The sequence below is a fragment of the Antechinus flavipes genome, chromosome 3 (genome assembly GCF_016432865.1).
Source record: "Antechinus flavipes isolate AdamAnt ecotype Samford, QLD, Australia chromosome 3, AdamAnt_v2, whole genome shotgun sequence".
In the NCBI taxonomy this organism is placed as follows: Eukaryota; Metazoa; Chordata; class Mammalia; order Dasyuromorphia; family Dasyuridae; genus Antechinus; species Antechinus flavipes.
Window position 1 is genome coordinate 287,242,843 of NC_067400.1, and position 23,861 is coordinate 287,266,703.

At 36.4% G+C, this 23,861-nt stretch overlaps 1 protein-coding gene across 1 annotated transcript in view; it reads left to right on the top strand.

Moving 5' to 3' along the window:
• Positions 1–771: 771 nt before the first annotated feature.
• Positions 772–23,861, top strand: part of MAP3K15 (mitogen-activated protein kinase kinase kinase 15) — a 143,095-nt gene continuing 120,005 nt past the window's right edge. Inside the window, exons 1-3 of the mRNA XM_051985155.1 lie at positions 772–1,571; positions 20,687–20,826; positions 22,583–22,606. Of these exons, the coding sequence (XP_051841115.1) occupies positions 1,175–1,571; positions 20,687–20,826; positions 22,583–22,606 (561 nt within the window). The 5' untranslated portion in view covers positions 772–1,174. The remainder of the gene's footprint in view (positions 1,572–20,686; positions 20,827–22,582; positions 22,607–23,861) is intronic.

Below are 23,861 nucleotides of genomic sequence, written 5' to 3' on the forward strand. Positions count from 1 at the left end.
AAATTGTTAATTTCTTTCTTAGGGACTTGACAAAGTTTTAACTTGGATGTGCCAACTGCAATTCCCCGACCGCCCAAGGAAGGAACCGTTGCCAGAATGAATGGGGAGAAGGGAAAATGATGTAGACTGGGAACTGAGTCTTAAGTCTTAAGCTAAACGGGAAATCAAAGAGGCTACGAATGCCATGACCATTTTGCCCGCACGATCCAGCTTTGCCTCTGCGCTGCGTGGCAGAGGATACTTCGAGAGGACAAGAGGGCTCCCTTCGCAGATCCGTACCTGTATCTTGCTCGGAGCCCAGCCCTTTGCACCTCCACCTCCAAAGGACACTAGAGTGTTTAAAAGAGCCCAGTCTGAGGCTCTGCTCGTTCAGCGCCCCGGGCACTTCTCTCCTCCGGACTCTGCCAGCACCGCCCTCTGCTGACCAGCTAAGGAAGGCTTGGGGACTGCCCGCGGGAGTGAGGGTCAGGTCCGTGGGCTGGCTACCAGCGGACAGCGAAGGCAGCTGAGGCGGTCCACGCCGGAATCCCGCCTGTTCCGGGCCAACTAGGACATTTAAAAATCAGGCGGTGGCGAAGGAAAGCGGGTGGATTGTAAGGAGGACCATCTGCCCGACTGCCGGCCCAAATCCTTGCGGTCAGGGGTAGAGGGTAAAGGCCCGCCTGCGGGAGGGGACGGGAGGGGAGGAGAAGGGAGAGCCGAGCAGAGCTTGCTGTTCCCAGTCCGGGGGGGCGCGGGGGGGGGGGGGAGAGTCTCCACCCACTCACGAATTGGCAGCCACCTAGAGAGAGAGAGCGGGCAGGTGTAGGTTTAGAAGTTTTAATTGCTGCTTGTTGCTTCAGGGCTTTGCTGCTAGATCTGTTCTCAGTCAGCCCGGCCCCTCCGGGTCCCTTCTTTCTCGTCTTGCTCTAGAATTTCTCTTTCCTCTTTCTCTCTGCTACTAAGCCAGACTCTTGCAATCCTCACCCAACACTCTGGGCCGCCTTTTCCCCTTTAGCTCTCCCTTATTCACTCGGGGACACCTTCCTCCTTTATTCCCTCAGGTCTCCTCCACCCTTTCTCCCTTCTTTCAATCTTCAGCCCAGGTTCTGGTGGCCGGTCACTGCCCCTGCTCCTAACTCTACCTGAGACGTACATGTAAGGGCAGTGGGACAGGGAGGTCCAAGTAACACTTATGGAGAGCAGCGGCGTGGGCCCCAGCGCTTCCCCTGTTGCGGCTCCTTCGCCCGCGATAGAACAGCTTCAGCAAAACCAGCAGCAACAGCCCCAGCAGTCCCACCCCGGGGGAGATGCCGCGGAAGTGGCGGGAAGCGCGCTGGACGGGGCAGGGGGGACCCCCGAGGGTGGGGAAGGCTGTGGTGGGTGCCAGTCAGGAGGCCGCCAGCGCTCCCTGCGGGCAGTGTATGTGCTGAACGACAGTCCCAAGGGCGGGGCGGGGGGCAGCCCCGAAGTTGGGGCGCTGCAATGCCTCCAGAGGGCATGTGAGGCAGAGGGCGCCCACCTCGCCACCGTCAACTTCGGGGAGCTGGACTTCGGGGAGACTGCAGTGCTGGACACCTTCTACGATGCAGGTGAGAAGCAGGAGGGGCAAGTTCTGGAGCCAGGCCCCCTAGTCATGCACAATAACTCCAGGCCACTTGGGATCAAAGGATTTGGAACTGGACTGGACCGTATGGATTTTCCGGTTCAACCTCATTTGTACAGGTAAAGAAACTGAGACTTTAGGGAATGAAGTGATATTGCCCGAAGTCACAGCTGGTAGGTAGCAAAGGTGGGATTTAAATTAAGGTCTTCTGACCACAAATCCATTACTCTTTCCCTACACCCCAGTATGCTCTTATATATTCTAACCATGTTATTTTACAGAGGAGGAAACTGAGACCCAAAGAAGTTGTGACCTTCACTAGGGCACATAGGTAGCAAGTAGCCCGGTTCTGGAATCTAGGTCCAGAGTCCAATTTCCTGCAGTCCTAGATCCCTCTCAATCTTCCCAATACACGTCCTGATTCTGTTACCTTTAGGGCTTTACCTGTCTCATACTTTTTTTATATATATAAAAGAATAATTTATTTTTAATAATAAACTAGATCAAATGCTCATCAAATCGATGAGATATATCACGTGGTCTAAATATTCATGAGACTTTTGAAAATATTCCTCTCTATCATCATATTATAGTTGTTTCATTGACTTATTTCCTTTCCTAAAATGTTATACATTATTTTTTAAAACAAGATCCATACTTCCTATTTAAGAGATTTTTTAAAATTGCATAAAGCTTTTGTAGTTTTTCAAGGACCTTAGCATCCATTATTTTGCTTACTTTTCAATTACCTCATGTGAAAAGTCATACATTTCAAAAATAGGAACATAACCTTAAAAATTATCTGGTCAAATATCTTCATTTTACAAATGAGGTTTATCGAGATATGAGTTGCCCCATGTTACTGATAGCAAACTTGTATGTAAACCGCTTCACAAATATCAAAGTACTAATGTTTTAATTATTTCTACTATTAAATGGAGAAGTAGCATATTATGTAGCCATTATTCCTGTACTATAAAGTGTAGGGAAGATAGTATTATTTCCTTTTTATAGGTGAAGAAATTTATAACACCCATTTGTTTAATGTTCTTAAATGCTAGATGTACATGGAAACAAACCCTCACTTTAGTATTAACCAGTCCTGTTTACGTAATCAAATGGGTAGGCCTCATTTCACTTTCTATCCCTCTCTTTTTTTTTTTTTCTCTCTCTCTCTCCATATACATACACACACATATACATACATACATCCTTAAACTGGAAAACCATGCCATGTTAGGGATCTTGCAGATTTCTGGTACAATCATCTCAAATGAAAAATCAGAGGCTAATAGAAATTTAGTAACTTATTCTAAGTTATACAGCTTATTACTGAGACTATTGGGTCTAGGAGGGGAAAAGAAGAGAAGTGAATACACATTATATTGTACCTACTATCTGCCAGGGGCAGCTAAGTGACAGCGTAATAGAGCACTGAGTTCTGATTCTGTCTCAGACATTTATTAGCAGTGTGACTTTAGGCAAACTATTTAACCCTATGTGACTCAGTTTCCTCATCTGTAAAGTGAATTGGAGAAGGAAATAGCAAATCACTTCAGAATCTTTGCCAAGAAAACCTCAAATGAAGGTCATAAAGAGTTAGACATGACTGAAAATGGCTGAACACTGTGTCAAGTACTATGCTAAGATGCTTTACAAATATTAACTTATTTGATCCTCACAATCTGGGAAGGGTAGATGCTGTTATTAACCCCATTTTACAGTTGAGAAACTGAGGCAAATAGAAATGAAGTAACTGTCTAAATAAAAAGCATAAGAGTCCAGATTTGAATTCACATCTTCCTGATTACACTTTATCCAGTGCACCACGTAGATGCCCAGAAGCCTGTTTTTAATTCTTCCTTTGATATTTATTCCTCTGATTGTACTGCAGTATTCTTATAAACTTCTTTTCCAACATAGCCCACATAGCATCTGTTACCTATGCATGTGATCATCATTTTTCTCACGCAAGTTTAGGATGTATGTTATTGATTTCATATTCTCTCCTACTACTGAAGTAGAACAGGTGGAAAAGCAACATTGTGGGCATCCCACTAAATCCAGTCCTAGTCAGTGATAACTCCAACAGAAGTTATCTTCTGATTTACCTTGTATGTATCTTGTTTGCACATAGTTGTTTAAGTGTTGTCCCTCCAGTAAACGGTAGCCTCTTTTAGTAGAGATTTGGAAGGATCCAGTTGCTCCTGAGATATCATACTAAAGTATGTGAAAGCTTAATGGAGTGTGCCTTAAGTTCTTGGCTCCCTGAGAAGCTCTGACAAAAGCCAGTAATACTGTAATTCTTATAATTCTCTGAGTGGTTGCTTTGCTTCAGTTTCCCATCTCTCAAAAACCCATCTAACCTCACAGGGATGTAAAAGTAGAGTGGACTAGATCTATTTTGGCAGAGATTGCTTTTTCTATAGAAAAATAAGGCAACTTAAACTTAAACTTAAACAACTTGGATTAGGCTCTTCAGTGAAAAACAGTCTTTTGACAACACAGTCCCTAACCTAGGAATACTACTCTTTATCTTCTTCAAACCTGTTGAGGAGACATACTCCAACTAACCCTAGAATTCTCCAGATTCCTTGAATTCATTTAGTTTGATCTCAAGTTTTTATATAAACAAAGACAATTCAGATAATTTGAGTGTTATCAGATAACTGTCTTGGCAATGTAGGCATAGAATCACTGAATGTTTGAGCTGGTAGAGTCTTTAGAGGGCCTACCATCTCTTGGTTTGAGGTATTTTCACTGGTTAATCCTCATACCTGGAATTCTCTCTCCCCTCTTATAGTTTCCCTGGCTTCTATGAAGCTCAGCTAAACTCCACCTTCTATAACACAGATTTGTCAAGATACCTCCTTCATATACTTAGTGCCTTCCTTCTAAGTGTCATCTCCAGTTTATAATGTATACAGTTAATTGTACATAGATGTTTGCATGTTGCCTCTCAAGGCATTAGCAATTTGGATCCCCATTGGACTTGCAAGCTCCATGAGAACAGTAACTAGAATTTTGCTTCTGTTTTTATCATTGGATCCCTAGTATTTAATACAGTATTAATAAATGCTTATTGTTTGACTTAATGGTATTGTTCATCAATCATTCTGCAGGCTTTTGTTAATCACTTACTATTTATTAGGCACCGTGCAAGATGTTGGTGATATAGAGACAAAAAAATAAAATAAACCTTTTAGAGAACTTTAGTGACAATACCAGGTCTGCAACTCATCTCCTAATTTCTGAGGCAATGCTTTCTCTGTGACTGCAAATGCTTCTCTTAGCAGTCTCTGAAACCTTTGCTTGTTGGCCATTTCTTTCAAGGAAATTGTTATATGATAGCACTATAATAGCAATATCTTTCTGAATACAATCCATGTGAGTGAATATGAATATGTATATGTTTGTGTCTGTCTGAGAGACAGAAAAAATTTGCTTTGCATGTGCAGTCTTTTTTTTTTTTTTTTGTGCAATGCTATAAGACTCTAATCTTCCTTTTTCCATCCTATAAGGGATCTTGGAGAAACAGAGAGAAATCCCAGGCAGGGGTCCTCAAATTTTTAAAATAGGGGGCCAGTTCACTGTCCCTCAGACTGTTGGAGGGCCAGACTATAGTAAAAACAAAAACTTTGTTTTGTGGGCCTTTAAATAAACAAACTTTATAGCCTTGGGTGAGGGGGATAAATGTCCTCAGCTGCTGCATCTGGCCTGTAGTTTGAGGACCCTTGGGTCCTTGGTAGTTTGAGACCTCCTAGGAGGCTTCAGTTTCATTGCTAAGAGATTAATTATTGTTGTTTCATGGCATCCAACTTTCATGACCATGTGGACCATAGAATGCCAAGATTGGCTTTTAGGTTTTCTTCGCAAAGATAGTAGAGTGGTTTGCCATTTTCTTCTCTAGTGGTCTAAAGCAAATAGAGATTGTTGCTAGAAAGTGTCTGAAGATAGATTTGAACTCATTTCTTCTTGACTCTAGGCCCAGCGCTCTATCTAGTGAACCACCTCACTATCCCATGAGATTGGTTACTTTGTTCTTAATCTCATTATTAAAAACTTTTGGAATTCTGTTTTTGGATTGCCAATTTAATAAGGGCTTTCAGGAAAAGCAAAATTACCTCCTTTTGTTGACTGTTGATCGGCCTCATCTAAATCATATTAAAGAACATTTTAAAGTACATAGCTTTGTTTCTTCTACAAAGGAAATACATTTTATTGCCTCTTATTTCTCATCATTGTGTATTAAAATATTTTGAATAGTTCTTATCTATATAGATACTTAAAAAAAACCCCAAATAACCTGTCATCTAGTTAGTATTTCAAGGAAGGAAAATGATAATTTTTCTAGTTTTCATATTTTTTAAATGTCCATAAATGTATTACTTTGAGTGCTCCAAACTACTTGGACATGTCCAGGCAACAAATGAAATTTCCTTATGAGAAATTGTCAACAATATTGTTTTTAATAGGTTAAAAAAAATCCCTTTTAGAATCACATATGTTTCCTCACTGGTTCTGGAATGTCTAACATGAGTTGAATTTTATCTCTAAGGAAACTTGATTATTTGTTGATAGTGTAGAAAAGATTTCAGGCTGTAGTTAATAAGAAAAGTAGTTAGTAGTTAATAGGATAAGAAGATTTAGATCTAGAAGGATCATAGAAATCATTTAGTTCAAGGAGCTCCAATTTCTTTGAGTTTGAAAGCATTGTTTTAATATCCCTTAATTTCATGGATCCCTTGTAAAAGGGTTTCTTAAAGTTTTCCCATTTGTAACCTCTTTTTGTCAGAGAATTTTTAAAATAATCCCAGGTACATAGGTATATAAAGTTAGGTATACAAATCAAACATTTACTGATAATAAATCATAATTTCATAATTCCTATATTCAATTATGTAATCCCATATGGAGTAATGATCCACAATTTAAAAAGCTTTGCATATAATAGCATTTATACTATTGGCATCAAATGAGTAGAACTAATAAGTAGTATACTGGATAGTATTGGACCTGGAGTTAGGAAAGCCTGGATTTGATCATTATTTCTTGACAATTACTAGCTCTGTAACTGTGGACAGAGTCATTTATTCTATCTTTCCTTTTTTCCATGTATATTATATATGTGCATATATATATATATAAAGTCATAGATATATCTAAAATAGATTATATGTTATATATTACCATATATGAATCACAAAAATATGATTTTGGTATTTAACTCCAACAAAATGGTAGCATGACTATCTGAGCCTATTTCCTCATCTGTAAATTTGTGATAAAATACCTTCATAAGATTTTTTTTTGGTGAGATTCAAATTAATGTAATTTGTGTAAAATACTTCGTAAATTTTAAAGTGCTACATAAATATTAACTTTATTAATGGGAAAAATAAAGCTGATGAAAAAACACAAGGTAGTAATACTTTTAAACAAATTTATATTTCATTAGCAACACAGTGTCCATATAAAATGAAAAATAATAAGACATGTATGTCTGAGACATTCCTTCTATAGAAAGTCATGCTACCATTTTTTTGGTCAAGGCTATTGAGGTAAACAGAGATTAAGTAACTTGACTAAGGTCACCCAGCAAGTAAGTTTTCGAAATTGGATTTGAACTTGGGTCTTCCAGACTCCAGACTTAATGATCTGGATTGGATGGACACTGGCCTCTTTGCTACTTTAGTTCTGGAAAATGACTGGGGTGGGGGTGGGGGGAGATAAATTGATTGTGCTACAATGTCAAACATGAATTCTTTGAAGTTATATAGTGGGCTGTTATTTTGTTTTGTTTTGCCTTTTATACTTTAAGCTCTCCCAATTCTTGGTTACTTTGGCTAATAAAAGTTACATTACTAATTTGTCCCACCCCCCTTCCTAGTTCTTGATATAGCTTTGTGTTAAAGGAACTATGATATAATTTTTAAAATTGATATCTGATTTCATTTCAAAGTTTTACAATATATATGATACTTGGATGATTTTTGAGGTTCATTAAATCTAAAAAGCTGAAATGAAGCTGATTCAGTTGAATTCTACAAATATGTAATATAATACTGGTAGAAACCTTTTCATTTATGAGGCAGATTTGATTTTGGAAGTCATCTTAGTATGCTCATTACCCTCTTGGAGCTCTTGGTTTTCACTTTTTGTTTGTTTAGATTGGTAATGATTATGTATGAAAATGTTGCAGCCTCTTTATTACCTCTATGAGTTGTGGAAAAGGAATTTTTAGACTCTAAAGTACTACGTAAATGAAAATTATTATTATTAATGTGGACTTTGCCATCTCTAGTAATTCATGCTTTTTGGAACTCTATTGTGGATTTCTGCAGTTAAGGATTAGATTGCCTCATAGCTACAGTGGACACAAAATGCAGTAGGTTTCTCTCTCTTTTTTTTCTCCTCCCCCTCTTTTTTTGTTTGTTTGAAGATGAAACCTTTGTTAATATAACATCAACTCACATATCACTGAAATTGGTTGTCTTTCTGCCTCTGCAGGCCTTGTAGTGTTGACTTTTAGTAGTCTTACATGTATTTAGGTCCTTCTTACCTTAGAGACTCATGCCAGCATCATGTCTCAAAAATGAGAGTGAACATGCTTGAATAAGTATGATCTTTTCACCTCTGATAGAAAACTACAGATATGATGGATGTTCTTTTTCCTATAGGTTCCTTTACTTTTCCAGTTGGTTAATGGTCATCTAAGTGAGGGGCCCCAACTTTTGCCCTAAGCCTCAAACTACTCAAGTTAGTCATTAACTGCCCAGATGGCAAAACCATTCCTTCTATCCAGCATTGATACTTCTGACCTTTTGCACAAATTGCCTTTTTATATACCTATTAAGTTTTGTTTTCCCAGGTTTCCTTACTAAGTAAAATTTTGCTCTTCATTGTTTTTCCTTCATCTATTCCACATAATTTAAAAAGTTGGAATCAAGCCATGCTAATGTGGGGAAATCATTGTTGTGAATCAATAAATCATAGCAAATATGAAAGTGGTAAGACCAAGATCCTAATATAATTGGTGAAAATATCTCTACAAATCTAGTAATAATATTGGGAAAATAGCCTATAGTACATGATTTTCTTATGTGGGTTAGTGCATCTTCCCATATGTGCATCATATGTAAATTAAGAATCATATTCTTTATTGAGTACTAGATGGCCTTGAGATGACAAAGGGATCTATCTATTAACCTCTAAGGTCCTATCCAACTCTATATATGATTTGGATACTAAACCACATGGAACATGTGGCTAATATCAATATATAAAAGAAAAGATTCCATTTCTTTCTTTTACCAACTTTTTAGACCTGGTATCTTTTCCTTACTTTATGTTAAATAACGTGTTAATTTCTGACCCAATGTGTTATTATGCTGACAATATAAGAATGATATAAATATGTCATTGTGATTTTGTTCTCTAAGTCAAAAAAAATTATGCTTAGTCTTTTCTCATGTTGAGGGGTTATGATACCCTGTTTCTATTGTTTGGGTGATTTGAGTACTTTGTTGATGGATCATACATATAATTATACATGACTGAATTTTAAGGATCAAGAGACCTGGAAAGAGTTAAACTTATAAAACTTATTGAAGCATTAGTCTTTAGGTGGTACCTGCCTTATGAATGGCCTCTGCATCTGAAAAGACATCTAGAATCTTTCTCAAAAACTTTAAAGAGGTTATTTCTTTTGGGAACACACCTCTATGTTTTTACTTCTTAGAATCAGAAATGCATTTTTCATTGGAGGCATTATCGTATATAGTGGTTAGGTGTAGCTGAAATAGCTCTACTGCTACAGTATTATTAATTTAAATCAAGATTCTTTGTAAGTTGGGCACAGTGGCTCATGTCTGTAATCTTGCTTCTAGGAGAAGCTGAGAGGGATCGCTTGCATTTGGGAGTTCTGAAGTCCAGTAGAATTAAAGATGATTGGGTATCTGTGTTAAGCATAGAACTAATATGACCCTAAGAATGGAAGGCCTCCAGGCTAAGAAGAGATGAACTAGCTCAAGTTAAAGGTAAAAAGAGCAGGTTAAAGCATCTGAACAGATTAACATTGGGATCAGTCTGTGGGAGGATATTGTACTTTCAACCCAGATGAGATAGGAAGGCTTAGTTCCCTCCACTTCTTCCCCAAAAGGGACAATTTTGAAAAACATTTTTAGACTTTAATTTTCAAATTAACAAGGATTCTTTCTCCCATGATCTTCCTCCAATATAATGGGGAAAAAGAAAATAAAAATAGAACCTTTTAACTGATATGCAAGGGGTACTAGATTATGCAGTGAATAGAGCACTGGGTCAGGAGTCAAGCAGAGGAGTTCAAATCACTTCACCCTCTTTGCCTCAGTTTCCTTATCTGTAAAATGACTTGGAGAAGGAAATGGCAAACCAGTATTTCTGCCAAGAAAGTTCCAAATGGGGTTACAAAGAATAGTTCGTGAGTGGGGAAAAAAAAGACTGAATAACAACAGATATTCATAGTTATTTGAATAGATCCTTGCCTTGTCCATATCCCAAAATCTGTCAATCTATCATTTATCAGAAAATGGGTAGCATATTTTCATCATGGTCCTATGGACACATGGTTGGTTGATCATTGCTTTGACATAAGTTTTTCAGAGATTTTTTTGGTAAAGATTGTTGTCTTTCTGTAGATTAATCTACTAAATATCCTCACTTCATTCTAAAATCAGTTCATACAGTCTTTCCAGGCTCTCTTTTGTCATTTTTCAGAAATATTGTTATCAGAGTTATGTCATAATAATATGTTGTTTAAATGTGAATGAATTCTTTATGGCATAGCAGAGTATTTCTTCTTCCTTCCCTTCCCTTTATTCCTACTTCATATAATTTCAGGGAAAGGATGGTATATAGATCCTTAGCCCTCTAAAAAGTAATTTTAGATAATACCATTCAAAGACCTAATAAAAAATAACAGCTGGCATTGATATATTGCTTTAAAGTTTTCTATATATTATTTTATTTGATCTTCACAATAACTTCATAAGATCAATATTAAAAGGATGCCTAATTTACAGATGAAGGAAGCTTCTTATAGTGGAGAGTCTTGAGCTTGAGTGATAGTCCTGCCTCTGACATGTATGGGCTATGTAGCCCTGAGCAACCCATTTAACACCCTAATGCCGCATGCTACTTTCTAGGACTTTGAGTTGTAGAACAGGTGCAGATCTGCATGGGTGGACATTTCCTCACTGGAAATTCCCCATAATAATGAAATCACCATTTTTGTCTTCAACCTCTCCCCATAAAGAATTATAGATGAGAATAAGGGTTTACATGACTGACTCATGATTATGCAATTAAGGATGAGTGAATGAGTGGAAAAAAAATACATTTAATGGTTGCCATGGACCAAGCACTATGCTACTTCAAAAGCAAAGCTATTTCCAGCTTTCAAAAAGCTTACATTCTAATAGAGGAAGAACTTTGGGGAATGGTAGCTAGTAGAGGCATTTTATCTGGAAAATTGAAGTGATAATGAATAGGAAAATAAGGTAATAAGGGTGTAAATTGACACATCCTTCTGAGAGTTGTTAGGGCAACTTAGGTGGCTCAGTAGATAAGACTCTGAGTCTGGAATCAAGCGGATTTGAGTTCAAACAAAATAGCTGTGTCACTCTGGGCAAGTCACTTAATTCTGCCTCAGTTTTCTCATCCATAAAATGAGCCGGAGAAAGAAATGGCAAATTGCTCTAATATTTACCAAGAAAACTCCAGATGGGGTCAAAACTGAGAATGATTTAACAATAATTTGAGAGCTGATGTCATTATGATTATGATGTCATTATGAATAGGAGAAGGAAGATGGTAATTGCATTTCAGCAAGGTAGCTAAAGAGAGTAAAATGAAGCATACCACTGAAGTAGTAAGAATTAATCTCTCCATTTTACAAATGGAGGAGTGTTCAATAGCACATAAATGTCACAAATGAGATTTGAGCCTAAGTGCTTGGACATGAGAGCCATTTCCCATAGTACCATGTTGCCTCTTAAGTGTCAAAGGTAGAGTTTGAACTGTTTGTTCTCTTGATTCCTCAGTTCAGTCCTCTCAGCACGTCACCCTGATTTCCAGTGACTGGAATGTCCTCTCTCCAGCCAAGCCTTACCTGACCTCCTGGAAAATTGCATGTAATGAGCAGTACTTGTGTGTCTTCCACTGACAATTATGACCTATCACTACAAAGACCAAAACTCTTTTTTAGCGGTCCATATCTGGGTTGACTTGGTTAGGATGTTAGGGAACTCCCAGATGAGAAAACATCCTAATCCAAGGCAGGCTGGTATTTTCTCTACAATTTAGAGTCTTAGGGATTGTCTAGAGTAATGGTATTACTCAAATAGAATCAGGTTCATTAATCAGTACATTATAATTCAATTGTTTCAGTCACCTCTAACTCTTCATGATGCCTTTTGGGTTCTTCTTTTTCCTCTCCATCTCTCCCCTGCATATCTCCTCCACTCCCCCCATCCCCCATCTCTCCCTCTCCCTTTCTTCCTACCTTCTTCCCTTACCCTCTCTCTCTTGAAATTGAGGTTAAGTGACTTGTCCAGAGTCACAGTTAAGAAGTGTTAAGTATCTGAAGTTGGATTTGAATTCAGGTCCGCCTGATTCCAGGGTGGGTGCTCTGTCCAGGATATTGGAGTGGTTTGCCATTTTCTTTTCCAGGTCATTTTTTAAAATTAAAAATAATAATAGCTTCTTATTTTTCAACATATATGCAAAGATAATTTTTAACATTCACCCTTATAAAACTTTGTGTTCCAAATTTTTCTCCATCCCTCCTCCTCTTGCCTTCTCCCTCAACAAAGAGACAGCAAATAATCCAATATAGATTAAACATGTGCAATTCTTCTAAACATATTTCTATATTTATCATGATACACAAGAAAAATCAGATCAAAAGAGTGAGGGAAAAAAACAAGCAAACAATAACAACAAAAAAGGCGGAAAATACTATGTTGTGATCCATGTTCAGTCCCCATAGTCCTCTCTCTAATGCGAATGGCTCTCTCTAACATAAGACTTCTCTAGCTCATTTTACAGATGAATAAACTGAGGCAAACTGAAGTTAAATGATTTACTTAGGATCACACAGCTAGTAAGTATCTGAAGTTGGATTTCAATTCAGATCTTCTGATTGTAGGCCTTAATTAGTACATAAGGATTCCTATAGGCTGTATATTGACTTAGTTTTTAGAAATATTATTGAGTAATATTACTGTAATATTAATAATTTTAATGAATAATTATTAATATCTGGGTTTTTGTACTTTTATTTATTTTGTTAAATATTTCTCAAATACATTTAAAACTGTTTGCAAAGGTACTCAGAAGTATTGTGGGCCATGTATTTGGCATTTCTGGTCCAGAGCCTGGCTTCTTAAATAGTGGGTCGTATAACTGAATTAGGGGGGGCACAAAATTAGGATCAGTAAATGTTTGATTTATATACCTATTTTATATAGCTATATACCCAAGATCACATAAAAATTTCTTGGGGGAAATGGGGTCACAATGGAAAAATTTAAGAAACCCCTATCTAGAGATCCGAGAAATCAGATGGTTTTTACACAGCTAGCTATGTGTCAGAAGCATGACTGGAACTTTGGTCTTTCTGGGTCTGAGGCCAGCTTTTTCTCCACTATGCCCTTTCCTTGATCTTACTATTTGGGAACAATTTACATCAATGTAAATTTTAAAATGTATTACTGTTTTATTCCAAGAGAAAATTGAATTTTTAGAATTTTAATTTCACTTAGCCTGTGTGTGTGTGTGTGTGTGTGTGTGTGTGTGTGTGTGTGTGTGTGTGTGTTTTGGGAGAGGGGAGGGATTTGGGGTTAAATGACTTTCTCAGGATCACAGTTAGAAAGTACATGATTTGCACTTGACCTCCCTGACTCCAGGGCTGGTGCTCTATCCACTGCATCATCTGGTTACCCTCCTCCCTACCATGGGCATTTTTCAGAGGTAGCTCTGGAAATAGGGAAGTGACTTCTCTTTTATGCCTTCCCTCATTCTTAGTGCTTCCTCCTCTTGTCCATCAAAAATGGATAGTAACATTTCAGAAAATAGGTGGCATCTGAGAGCCTCTGCAGTATGATCCATCTGTAACCCAAAGCAGCAATACAGTCCTTGACACCCTCAGTGGCACTCAGTACTTGATTGACTGGCTAACCCTGATTAATTCCTGTTAAGTTTTCACCTCCTTACAATCTGAAGAGCAGGTGTAAAATGACATTTAACAACATTCTAGCCTTGTTGACCTGATATCAAATGGAAGGTGATAAAAAGAATTTAATTAGGGGAGGAAGAATTGGAGACCATTCTTTTCACACCAGTGGCTTGTAGACACAGAAGCCATGGATTTGATGCTGGAGCTCCAGGTTTGAATCCTGACTGCTGTGACTACTTACGTCATGAAGCAATTTAAGCAGCAAATCCCATAATTTTAAGATAACAGATACCTCTGTTTTGTTCAGCAACTTGTCCTTTTGGGGATATCCATGGGGTTTTCTTGGAAATAATATTGGCGTGCTTTTGCCATTTCCTTCTCCAGTAGATTAAGATAAACAGGGTTAATTGACTTGCTTAGGATCTCACAGCTAGTTAAGTGTCTGAGGCTGAATTTGAATTTAGGTCAGTGTTCTATTCCCTGGGCCACTTAGCTGCTGGGTCTCTGTTTACTGATCTGTAGAATTAGAGAGTCAGGCTAAATGATCTCATAGGCTTCATCATGTTCTAGATCCTAAACTAAAAGAATCTTTTAAAAAATTATCTTACCTGGCTTTATTACTAATTTATGAGTTATTTTGCTATTATTTTCTCTGTAGGCTTTAGCCTAATCTAGACACTTAGGAATTCAGCCATTAATATTGCTTGTGTTGCAGGCATATGATACTGGTTTGGGATAGCTAAAACAAAATTATTTTTAAAAAATCCTCTGTGTGTGTGTGTGTATGTGTGTGTGTGTGTGTGTGTGTGTGTGTGTGTGTGTGTCCTGGTCCTTGAAGAGTCCCACTGTGTGGTAACAACAGCTAATATTCATATAGCATATTAAGTATATTGGAGCTTCATAGCAACCCCTATATGCAAAAGAGGAAATCAAATCTTCAAAAGAATTAAGTACTTCATCAACCTCATTTACCTAGAATTTGAAGGTGGATTCTGTGATTCCAAATCTGGGATGATTTTTTTTTTTTAGTTCTCTGTACTGCTTCCCACTAGATCAATGAAAATGCATATATTACAGGTTGGAGAATGAACAAGGCCCCTAGATGACCCTGAATATAGTTAACAACTAATATGAACCAGTACAGTATATGGTAAATTATTCTCTACTGTACAGTTGCCTCGGTTGTCTAATTGCTTTAGAAACTTAATGATTATTTGACAAATGGAAAGAGGAAAAATTACACACATAATTTTATGTGGGAGGTATGTTTAAATGAAATAACATTTATAGTACATAGTACTGTTTTACCTCTGGAATAAGATAATATGATACATATTTTTTCATCACCATTTTTGCAAGCTAGAATGGAGTTTACTGTTTCTTCTATCCTTGAATTTATGAAACAAGGAGAGTGCTAGTAGTAAAAATATTCATTTTTTAAAATGGGTAATGACTTTTTAAAAAATCACCTTTATTTTCAGCTTAAAACTTAAAACTTGGGATACTCAGCTTCCCCAAAAGCCATCCTTTTCAACAAGGATAAAAAGAAAGAGAAGGGGGTGGACTGGGATTGTTTGGGGGTGGGGGTGGAAGGAGGAAGCATATCAGCAGAATTATCCAACTTATCTCTGGCTCTGAGAGTGTACACAGTGTTCCATATTTCCACGTAGAGAATCCTTCTAAAGGAAGCAGACTACTCACCTCCTGAGGTGATGATGGGCCCTGGCCGCAGATAGGTATTTGTGTGGTATTCAGTCAATACTTGATTGGCTAAACCTGACTAATTCCTGTTAAGTCTTCAAATTCTTAGAATCCGAAGAGCAGGTGTAAAATGATATTTCACAACATTCTTGCCTCAAAAAACATTTTTGAAGAAGGCTAATGAGAAATTTGTTTTGCTTGACTCTGCATATCTATTAAAAGGATTTTGTTTTCTTGTATCCCTTCTTTCAATGAGGGAAAGGAGGAGAAAACAGATTTTTTGCTAATTGAAAAAAATTAATTAAAAGAAAATGTTAGGTTATTGGGAGTTTTTCAGTAGATGGAGATGGTAAAGAAAGGACTTTTTTTCAACAGCTTTTGTTATTGTTGTTTGATCATGTCTGATTCTTTGTGCCCTGATGGACCATAATATGGATCATCGCTTCTGTCCTCCATTATCCTTTGAAGTCTGTCTAAACTCATGTTTATTGCTTCATGACACTAACCATCTCATCTTCTGCTAATCCCCATTTTCTTTCACCTTCAATCTTTCCCAGCATCAGGGTCTTTTCCAATGAGTCCTGTCTACCCATTATGTGGCTAGCTTTTCTCTCTTTGATTAATTGAAGACCCACATTGAAATGTAGAGGCATAAATGGGTTTCCTTTTGAAGGTTATCAATACGATTGTAAGTGAGCAAAAGTATAATTTATGTAAGCCAAATATTCTTTTTTTTCTTTTTTTTAATAGTATTTTATTTTTCCAAATGTATGTTAAGATAGTTTTCAACATTCATTTTTGTAAGACTTTGTGTTTCAAATTTTTTCTCCCTCCCTCCTTCCCTTATCTACCCCTTCTCCATGGCAGCAAGCAATCTGACATAGGTTATAATCCTTTTAAATGTATTTCCATATTTGTCATGTTGTACCAAAAAAAAATCAGACCAAAAGGGAAAAAAATCATAAGGAAAAGCAAGCACACAGATAAAAGGTGAAAATACTATGCTTTGATCCACATTCAGTCTCCATAATTCTTCTCTGGATTATGCCAAATATTCTTATCATTTTCTCTATATATAGGCTTTATGGGTGTGGAAACAAGTTTCCTAATTGCCTAAAGATTATCCTGATTTTTGAAAAAAGCATTTGATAAATTTGCTTTTGGGGTGCCTTTCCAGCACTCTATTATGATTACTTTATCAAAAGTAAGTCAATAAGGAAATATGCTTTCCATTGGCTACTTAGTTGATTTGTAGTAATTATGGGCTCCTAAAAAAGGATCTTGAATCTTTTTTAGTCATATGATATTTTATTTTGCTCTAAAGTTTTATACTAAATCATTAGAGTAGAATTGAGAATGGGAAAAGGAAGGAGGTCTTAATTGCATAGTCCTCCATTTGCAAATGAGCCTTGGGGATATAACAAGAGTTATCATTTCACACCAGCCTTTTGATTGCTTTTCCAAGAAACTGGCAATGTGCTCTTGCTACCAACAGCCAAAGCTAAATCTGGTCTTTTGTTTTGAGGAAAGGAGGGACACTCTCCATCTGTCCAGGCAAATTATAGTCTCACTGGCAAAGGTTGAGCCAAAAAGGAATGTTATGATGCATGAATGATAGCAATATTAAGGAAATGTATCTTGAACTTTGATCTCTGTTGTAAAATGCTTGCAACAGGATATTTGCAGTGATTTATTGTTCTGCAGAAGTAAGGTTTCTTGATTTAGGACAGACAATCATTTGCCTGAGGTCATATAACTAGTATTTGGCACAGTGGACATTTGGCACCTGGAGGCTAGGTCTTATGATCCCCAAATCCTTTGGTCTTTTTTTTTTCTCAATTAAAGCAAAGAGTATCTTGTTCTTGAAGTTGCCATAGTTTTCTAGGAAGGTGAGCTATATGAATAACTGTATCCTTGAGGCCATTGCTCCCCTCCCTTCCCTGTCCTTTCCTACTCCTGGATGTCTCTTCAACTGTTTATTAAAGCAGTTCTTCTAACAGGATTTTAGAATAGCATAAGTTGTGAAACTTTGTTTTGAACATTGAAAGGTAATAGATTCAATACCAACACCTGAATGTTGAATAATAATGATGATAATAATAAAACACTTAATATTTCTATAGAGCTTATTATGTGCCAGTCACTGTGCTAAGGATTATACTCCAGAGACATATTTATATTTTAGAACCCATCATAGATTTAAGATTAGAATACTTTAGAGGTCATCTATCCTTAGTATAGATTTTTTTTATTACTGTTTTTGTGTCATTTATCCCTGTTGAAGGCTAGTGGAACCTATAGATCCCCTTTGAGGAAAAAAAAAAAAGATTTGAAATGTATAGAATAAAATGGAAACAATTGCAAAGCCATGCTAATCAATCACATAAAGAGAGCAAAATTATGAAGAAAGGATCAAAGCATAATATTTTCACCTTTTTCTTTGTTTTTTTCTTTTTCAAAGTTTCCCCCCCCTCCCCGCCCCCCTCTTTTGGTCTGATTATTCTTGCACAGAATGACAAATATGGAAATGTGTTTAGATTTGCACGTTTAACCTTTTTTGGATTGTTTGCTGTCTTGAGGAGGAGGAGGATAAGGGAGGGAGAGAGAAAAACTTAGAACACAAAGTTTTACAAAAATGAATGAATGCAGCTACATGGTACAGTGGATAGAACACTGACTCTGGAGTCAGGAGGACCTGAGTTCAAATCCAGCTTCAGATATTTAACACTTACTAGCTGTGACTCTGGGCAAATCAAACCAAATTGCCTCACCTTTGCCCAAAATATATACATATATACATACATATGAGAAAAATTAATGTTGAAAACTATCTTTACATGTATTTGGGAAAAATAAAATACTATTTGGAAAAAAAAGATCGCAAAAGGCATAAAAATTTCCCTTCCTTTTTTTTCTTCCTCCTTTCCTCTCCTCTTCTTGCCATCTTATTTTGTTTGCAATTTTGAATGGCTTTGAGGTACCACCGATGAAGCACAACATGTGATAATTACATGAATCAGTCAAGAAGAATGATGGGCTTACTTTGCACATCACTAAGCTTGGGAGGATACAGAGAAATATAAAAAAACAGGTTCTCGCCCTTAAGGAGCTCACTAATGAACAGATTTCTATTATCTATACTGGTGTTTATTTGGCCAGACTCAAAGCAATTTTTCTCTCTTTGTCTCACTCAGTCTCTGTTTTGCTCTCTCAAAACTCAAAAATTGACTATTTAAAAGTGGTTGGCATTTCTAGTAGCTTTTTTGAGACTATATGATGAAAAAACAAAATATTTTTCATTTTAGGTAACATTTTTGGATTTTGATATATTTGGTATTGTACTGTTAGGTGGATAGAATGCTGGGTCTGGAGTCAGGAAGACCTGGTTAAAATTTGGCCTTAGATACTTCCCAGATGTGACTCTGGGAAAGAAACTAGGTCTCAGTTTCCTCATCTGTAAAATGAGCTGGAGGAGGAAATAGCAGACCACTTCAGTATCTTTGCCGAGAAAACCCCAAATCAGGTCATGAAGAGTCAGACAGGACTGTCTCGACAATGACAAACTGTGTATGTGTGTAAATATATATATATTTATATGTATAAATATATAGCTTCTAAATTCATAATTTTTTTAGATCTTGACTTTCATAAACCTCTTAAGTTGTTGAATTTTGAAGACTAATACACTTATGCATAACTGCTTCCTTCTTATAGTGCCCCCTCATTTCCCCCCTTTCCCCTTACATATATTATTTGACTTTCATTTTAAAAATCAATTTGGTTTCATTCTGAACTAGGAGAGACTATGGATGTCTAGAAGACCTCTATATTTTTCTGCTCTTGATTTTATCTTTTCATGTTTATTATCTAGTTTACACAGAATGAAAAAGATGGATAGTAAAGAATGATTTTATTTTAATTGCTAATTTTATCATAAAAAATTTTGGCTCCATGAAAATACATATTACCCAAATTCTAGTAAATATGGTCTTTGCTATCAAGGAGCCCAGAATCTAATGAATAACTTTTAAGCGTTCTTTAAACTATTTGTGAATTTGACCCCTCTGTTTCATAGGATTAATTTAGTATTATCTAAAATCCTATTTTAATTGAAAATATGTTAATATCCCCTCAGGATGAATATGAACCAATGGAGGGAAAACTAGGGGGTAGCTCTCATTTCTAGAGAATACATTTTGATTAGGTCTTAAAGCCTTATGTTGATACCTTGGATTCTTTTGTAAAGATGTAGACATTTGCTTTTTTTTTTTTTTAAGGCAGTATTGTGAGCATACATTCCAACTGGTTTAAAACTTATTGCAGCCAGTATTTAATTGAATTCCAGAAGATAGAGCACAATTTTTCATTCTTACTTCCAAATAAACATTAAAAATTAATTAGTATCTTTGAGAGTCTGCTTCATGGGTTTGAAGCATGCTCAAAAGAAAATTAAACCAGGAAGACTTAAAATCAATTCCAGCCTTAGAAATTTACTAGCTAGTTGTTCCTGGGTAAGTCATTTAAATTGTCTCAATTTTACCATCTGTAAAAAGGGTTCTATTTCCTACCATCTTACACTTGTTGTGAGGATCAAATGAGATAAATAATGCAAAGTACTTTGCAAACCTTCAACCATTATAAAAGTGTTATACTATATATAATAGTAAAATATTGTTTTACTAGTTTTTTTTACCCTATTTATTATTGAAATTTGAATTAAATCATTCATTAGTTCTACATTATCATACCTCGGAGCAGAAGTACATATTGTATTTTAATATTACTGTTTGTACCAATGAGAAACTGAGAAAAGAAATAGTAGAATGTAAGATTTTAGGTGGTACCGTGAATGGAATGCTGGACTGAGAATCAGGAAGATTCATCTTCATGAGTTCAAATCTGGCCTCAGACACTTCCCAGCCTGTTTCCTTATTTGTGAAATGAACTGGAAAAGGAAATGGCAAACTGTCCTAGTATCTTTATATAGAGAACCCAAATAGGGTCAAACTACTTTTGAGTGGAATACAATTGAACCGCAGCAACAATAAGCTTCCCAGAGGCAGGTATCCACAGGTCTGATTTTTAATAAATGATTATTGATTTATTTGGATTGTATCCCTGAGGTACATGACTTTTCCTATGTTTTTCCCTCTCTTTCCCTGCCTTATTCCCAATTATTTTAGATGTTGCTGTAGTAGATATGAGTGATATTTCCAGACAGCCCTCCCTCTTCTATCACCTTGGTGTGCGGGAAAGTTTTGACATGGCCAATAATGTTATACTCTACCATGATATTGATGCAGATACTGCTCTCTCACTTAAGGTAAAGTATGCTTTTAGAGCTTTTTATATAACATAATTTAGGTGAGTGAAATTCTAGTAAGGATTGTGATGAATCCAGTTGTACTTGAGGAAGACCATATGTTGGAATAATATGAGAGGTATAAACAGTCCCACAGTCCCAGAAATTTGGTCTAGCAAAAAGAATCTGCCTGCATAGTGAGGATCTTTATTATAAAGATTGCCACAGAGCTGAGTTCTTTCAATGAAACTCAAAGCCACTGAGTGCAAGTGTTGTGCTGTCTGTATTTGTTTATATGTTGTATTTCCAATTAGACTGTAAGCTACTTGAGGGAAGGGACTGCTTTTTTTGCCTCATTTTTGGTATTCCCCAGCACTTAGCACGGCATCAGAACTAAGTAGGTGCTTAATATTGAATAAATAATTAAAGTGTATGCAAATCCAATTTATGAAGTTTGAGGCAATACCTTCCACTCATTTATGCTGCCCTTACTATCGTGAATAATTTACAGCTGGAACATCACCCATTTAAAATTGCACTATTCCTTTAGTGTGTGATTTCAACCATATCTTCAGCCTCCAATTAGCTAATTAGATGATAATGATACTTGTAAAAATAGTTAAAAATATGGAAAATGTTAGCTTTTGCCATTTTCCTAACCATTGCTTTGTATCCATATTTAGGGGGAAAATAGATCTCTGGTTAGTTTTACAAATAAATTGGATAATTTTTGTGCTACTCAGAAACTCAAAGATTAAAAAATATTTTTGGTATGTTTTGCATACTAAATAACTTAGCTTGTGTAAGCTTTAAAAATGCTCTTATTTTAAAATTTTAATGCGTAAGTTATGTTCCAGATCCAAACTATAGTAATATGCTATTAACATTTTAGCAATTAGGTAATCCATATGATTGTAACCAAAGAAACCAATTAATTTTTATAATTGCAATTCCATATTGGTTCCCAAGAATGCTGAGGCATATTCAAATTAATCCAATGCCAAATGGCACCATTATATAGATAGATTTGGATTTCATTAAGGTTGTTAAATTTGTAACTGCATATACAAGAGTAATATGTTCTTTGTTGTTTTTTATATGATGTGATTTTAATATGTCTCATTCTTCATTTCAATAAGATAATTAGTTATGGCGCTTAGTGAAAAGTTATATAAGCTGTATAAAAATGAGAAGAGATCATTTTAATGAAATAGGGTTGGGTAGTTAATTATGATACCAGAAATTATTGCTAGTCCTCTCTTTGGGGATTAGAAATTTTGAAGCATCCAAATAGCATTTCACATAGATTTAGGAGAAAATATATGGAAATAATGACTATTTTTCTCCCCCCCACCCCCAAATGTTGGTTTCCATGACTGATTAATTGATGTGTTTCAAGTGTTGTATAATCATTTTACTAAATTAATAGATAAATTAGATATATCCTGGTGGAACCCTTAGAATTCTAATGGGGACTAACCTTCACTCCTACCTCCTAGTCCCTTCATTTCAAGGGACTTAGTATCAGATGCTAGAAGTTGATTTGGCTTCAAAATGGCCCTACCTCATCAGGAAAGGTCTATGAATCCAAGAGACTCAAAAACTTGTAAGGGAAAATTAATATGGAAAAAGGAATGGGGAAATTTCCATTACTTTAAATGATTCTAGCCAGCAATTTGTAGGTAGGTGAATAGCTGCTCTTATAAATTGTTGTTATAATTAATTCTTTTCAAAAACATGTCTTGATTTTATCTTGTTTTATGTTCATTTCTTTCAGGATATGGTTACTCAAAAAAACACAGTAAGTATTAAGTCTTTAGGCTTTTAGCCTTAATTTAAAAATATAAAATAAAAGCCACATTGCAAAAATTTCCTTAGGTCTGCCTCAGTGGAACTTTGAATGCTATTGATGCAAAACTAGCTGATGTTTGAAATTACAGATATGAAGGAAGTAGGATCTTTCCATGGAGATGTAATGAGGTTGGGGGAGAGAGATTGGCCAATAAGCACAGACCTTATGACATTCCCTACGTGGACTTCAGAGCATGCACAGGTGTTGTTTCTGGTCTATTTACCATATTGAGAAAGACTGGAAGCTAATCCAGAACTGAGAATACTTGCAAGAAGTAACTAACTGGCTAAAGCATTTCCTTGTTTTCCTTGTTGGCTGTGATAGAGGGCATATGTTCTCCAACCTTTGTTTGGGATGAAAGTTTGTAGTTTTGTAGGCTATGGGGTTCCTTAGGCCAACTCTCATTCTTATAGATGGATGATTTTGATTTCACAGGGGACTGACTACTCCTCCCCTTTACCCCAGAGGATTTTCTAGGGGTATCTTGACAGCAAAGGATTATCTTTTTCTAATATTATTGGCTTGAATTTCAATTAAACCCCAGTTTTCTCCAATATAAATTGCCAGTGACAGAATGTCCTTTATATTATTAATATCCCAGTGATTAATCCCTGGAATGCGGCTTAGCTGATATATAAATTGCTCCCTCATATTTGTGTTCAGTCTGCTTCTGTGCTGGTTCAAGCAGATCTTGCACCTCACCACACTTAGGTGTCCACAAAATCCAGCTCATAGAACACTGGTACCTCAGTCTCTCAACTTTTTAGAAATCACTGGGTTATATAACCTAGTCTTTACCTAGCAACTGGAATAAGCATAAAGAGACAAAAATTCATGACTTCAGGCTTGAGAGAGAAGCTTAAGGTCTGAGGCCCCTCTTTCTGCCCAGAAGTACCTGTCTTGGAACATGATTCTTGATCATAGGCTTGACAAATTTACTTTGTGAAGGCATTTTTGTTTGTAAGCGTTCTCAGTTTTGGCTCAGAAGCTAATTAGAAAAACTTTCAAGTGGTAAGTATATGAGAAAAAAACTACCTGCTCATTCTTTTTCTTTTCTTTTCTTTTAAAATAGTATTTTATATTTTCCAAATACATGCAAAGATAATTTTTAGCATTCACCTTTGTAAAATCTTGTGTTCCAAATTTTTCTCTTCCCTGCCTGCCTCAACATAGCAAGCAATCTAATACAGGTTAAACATGTTAC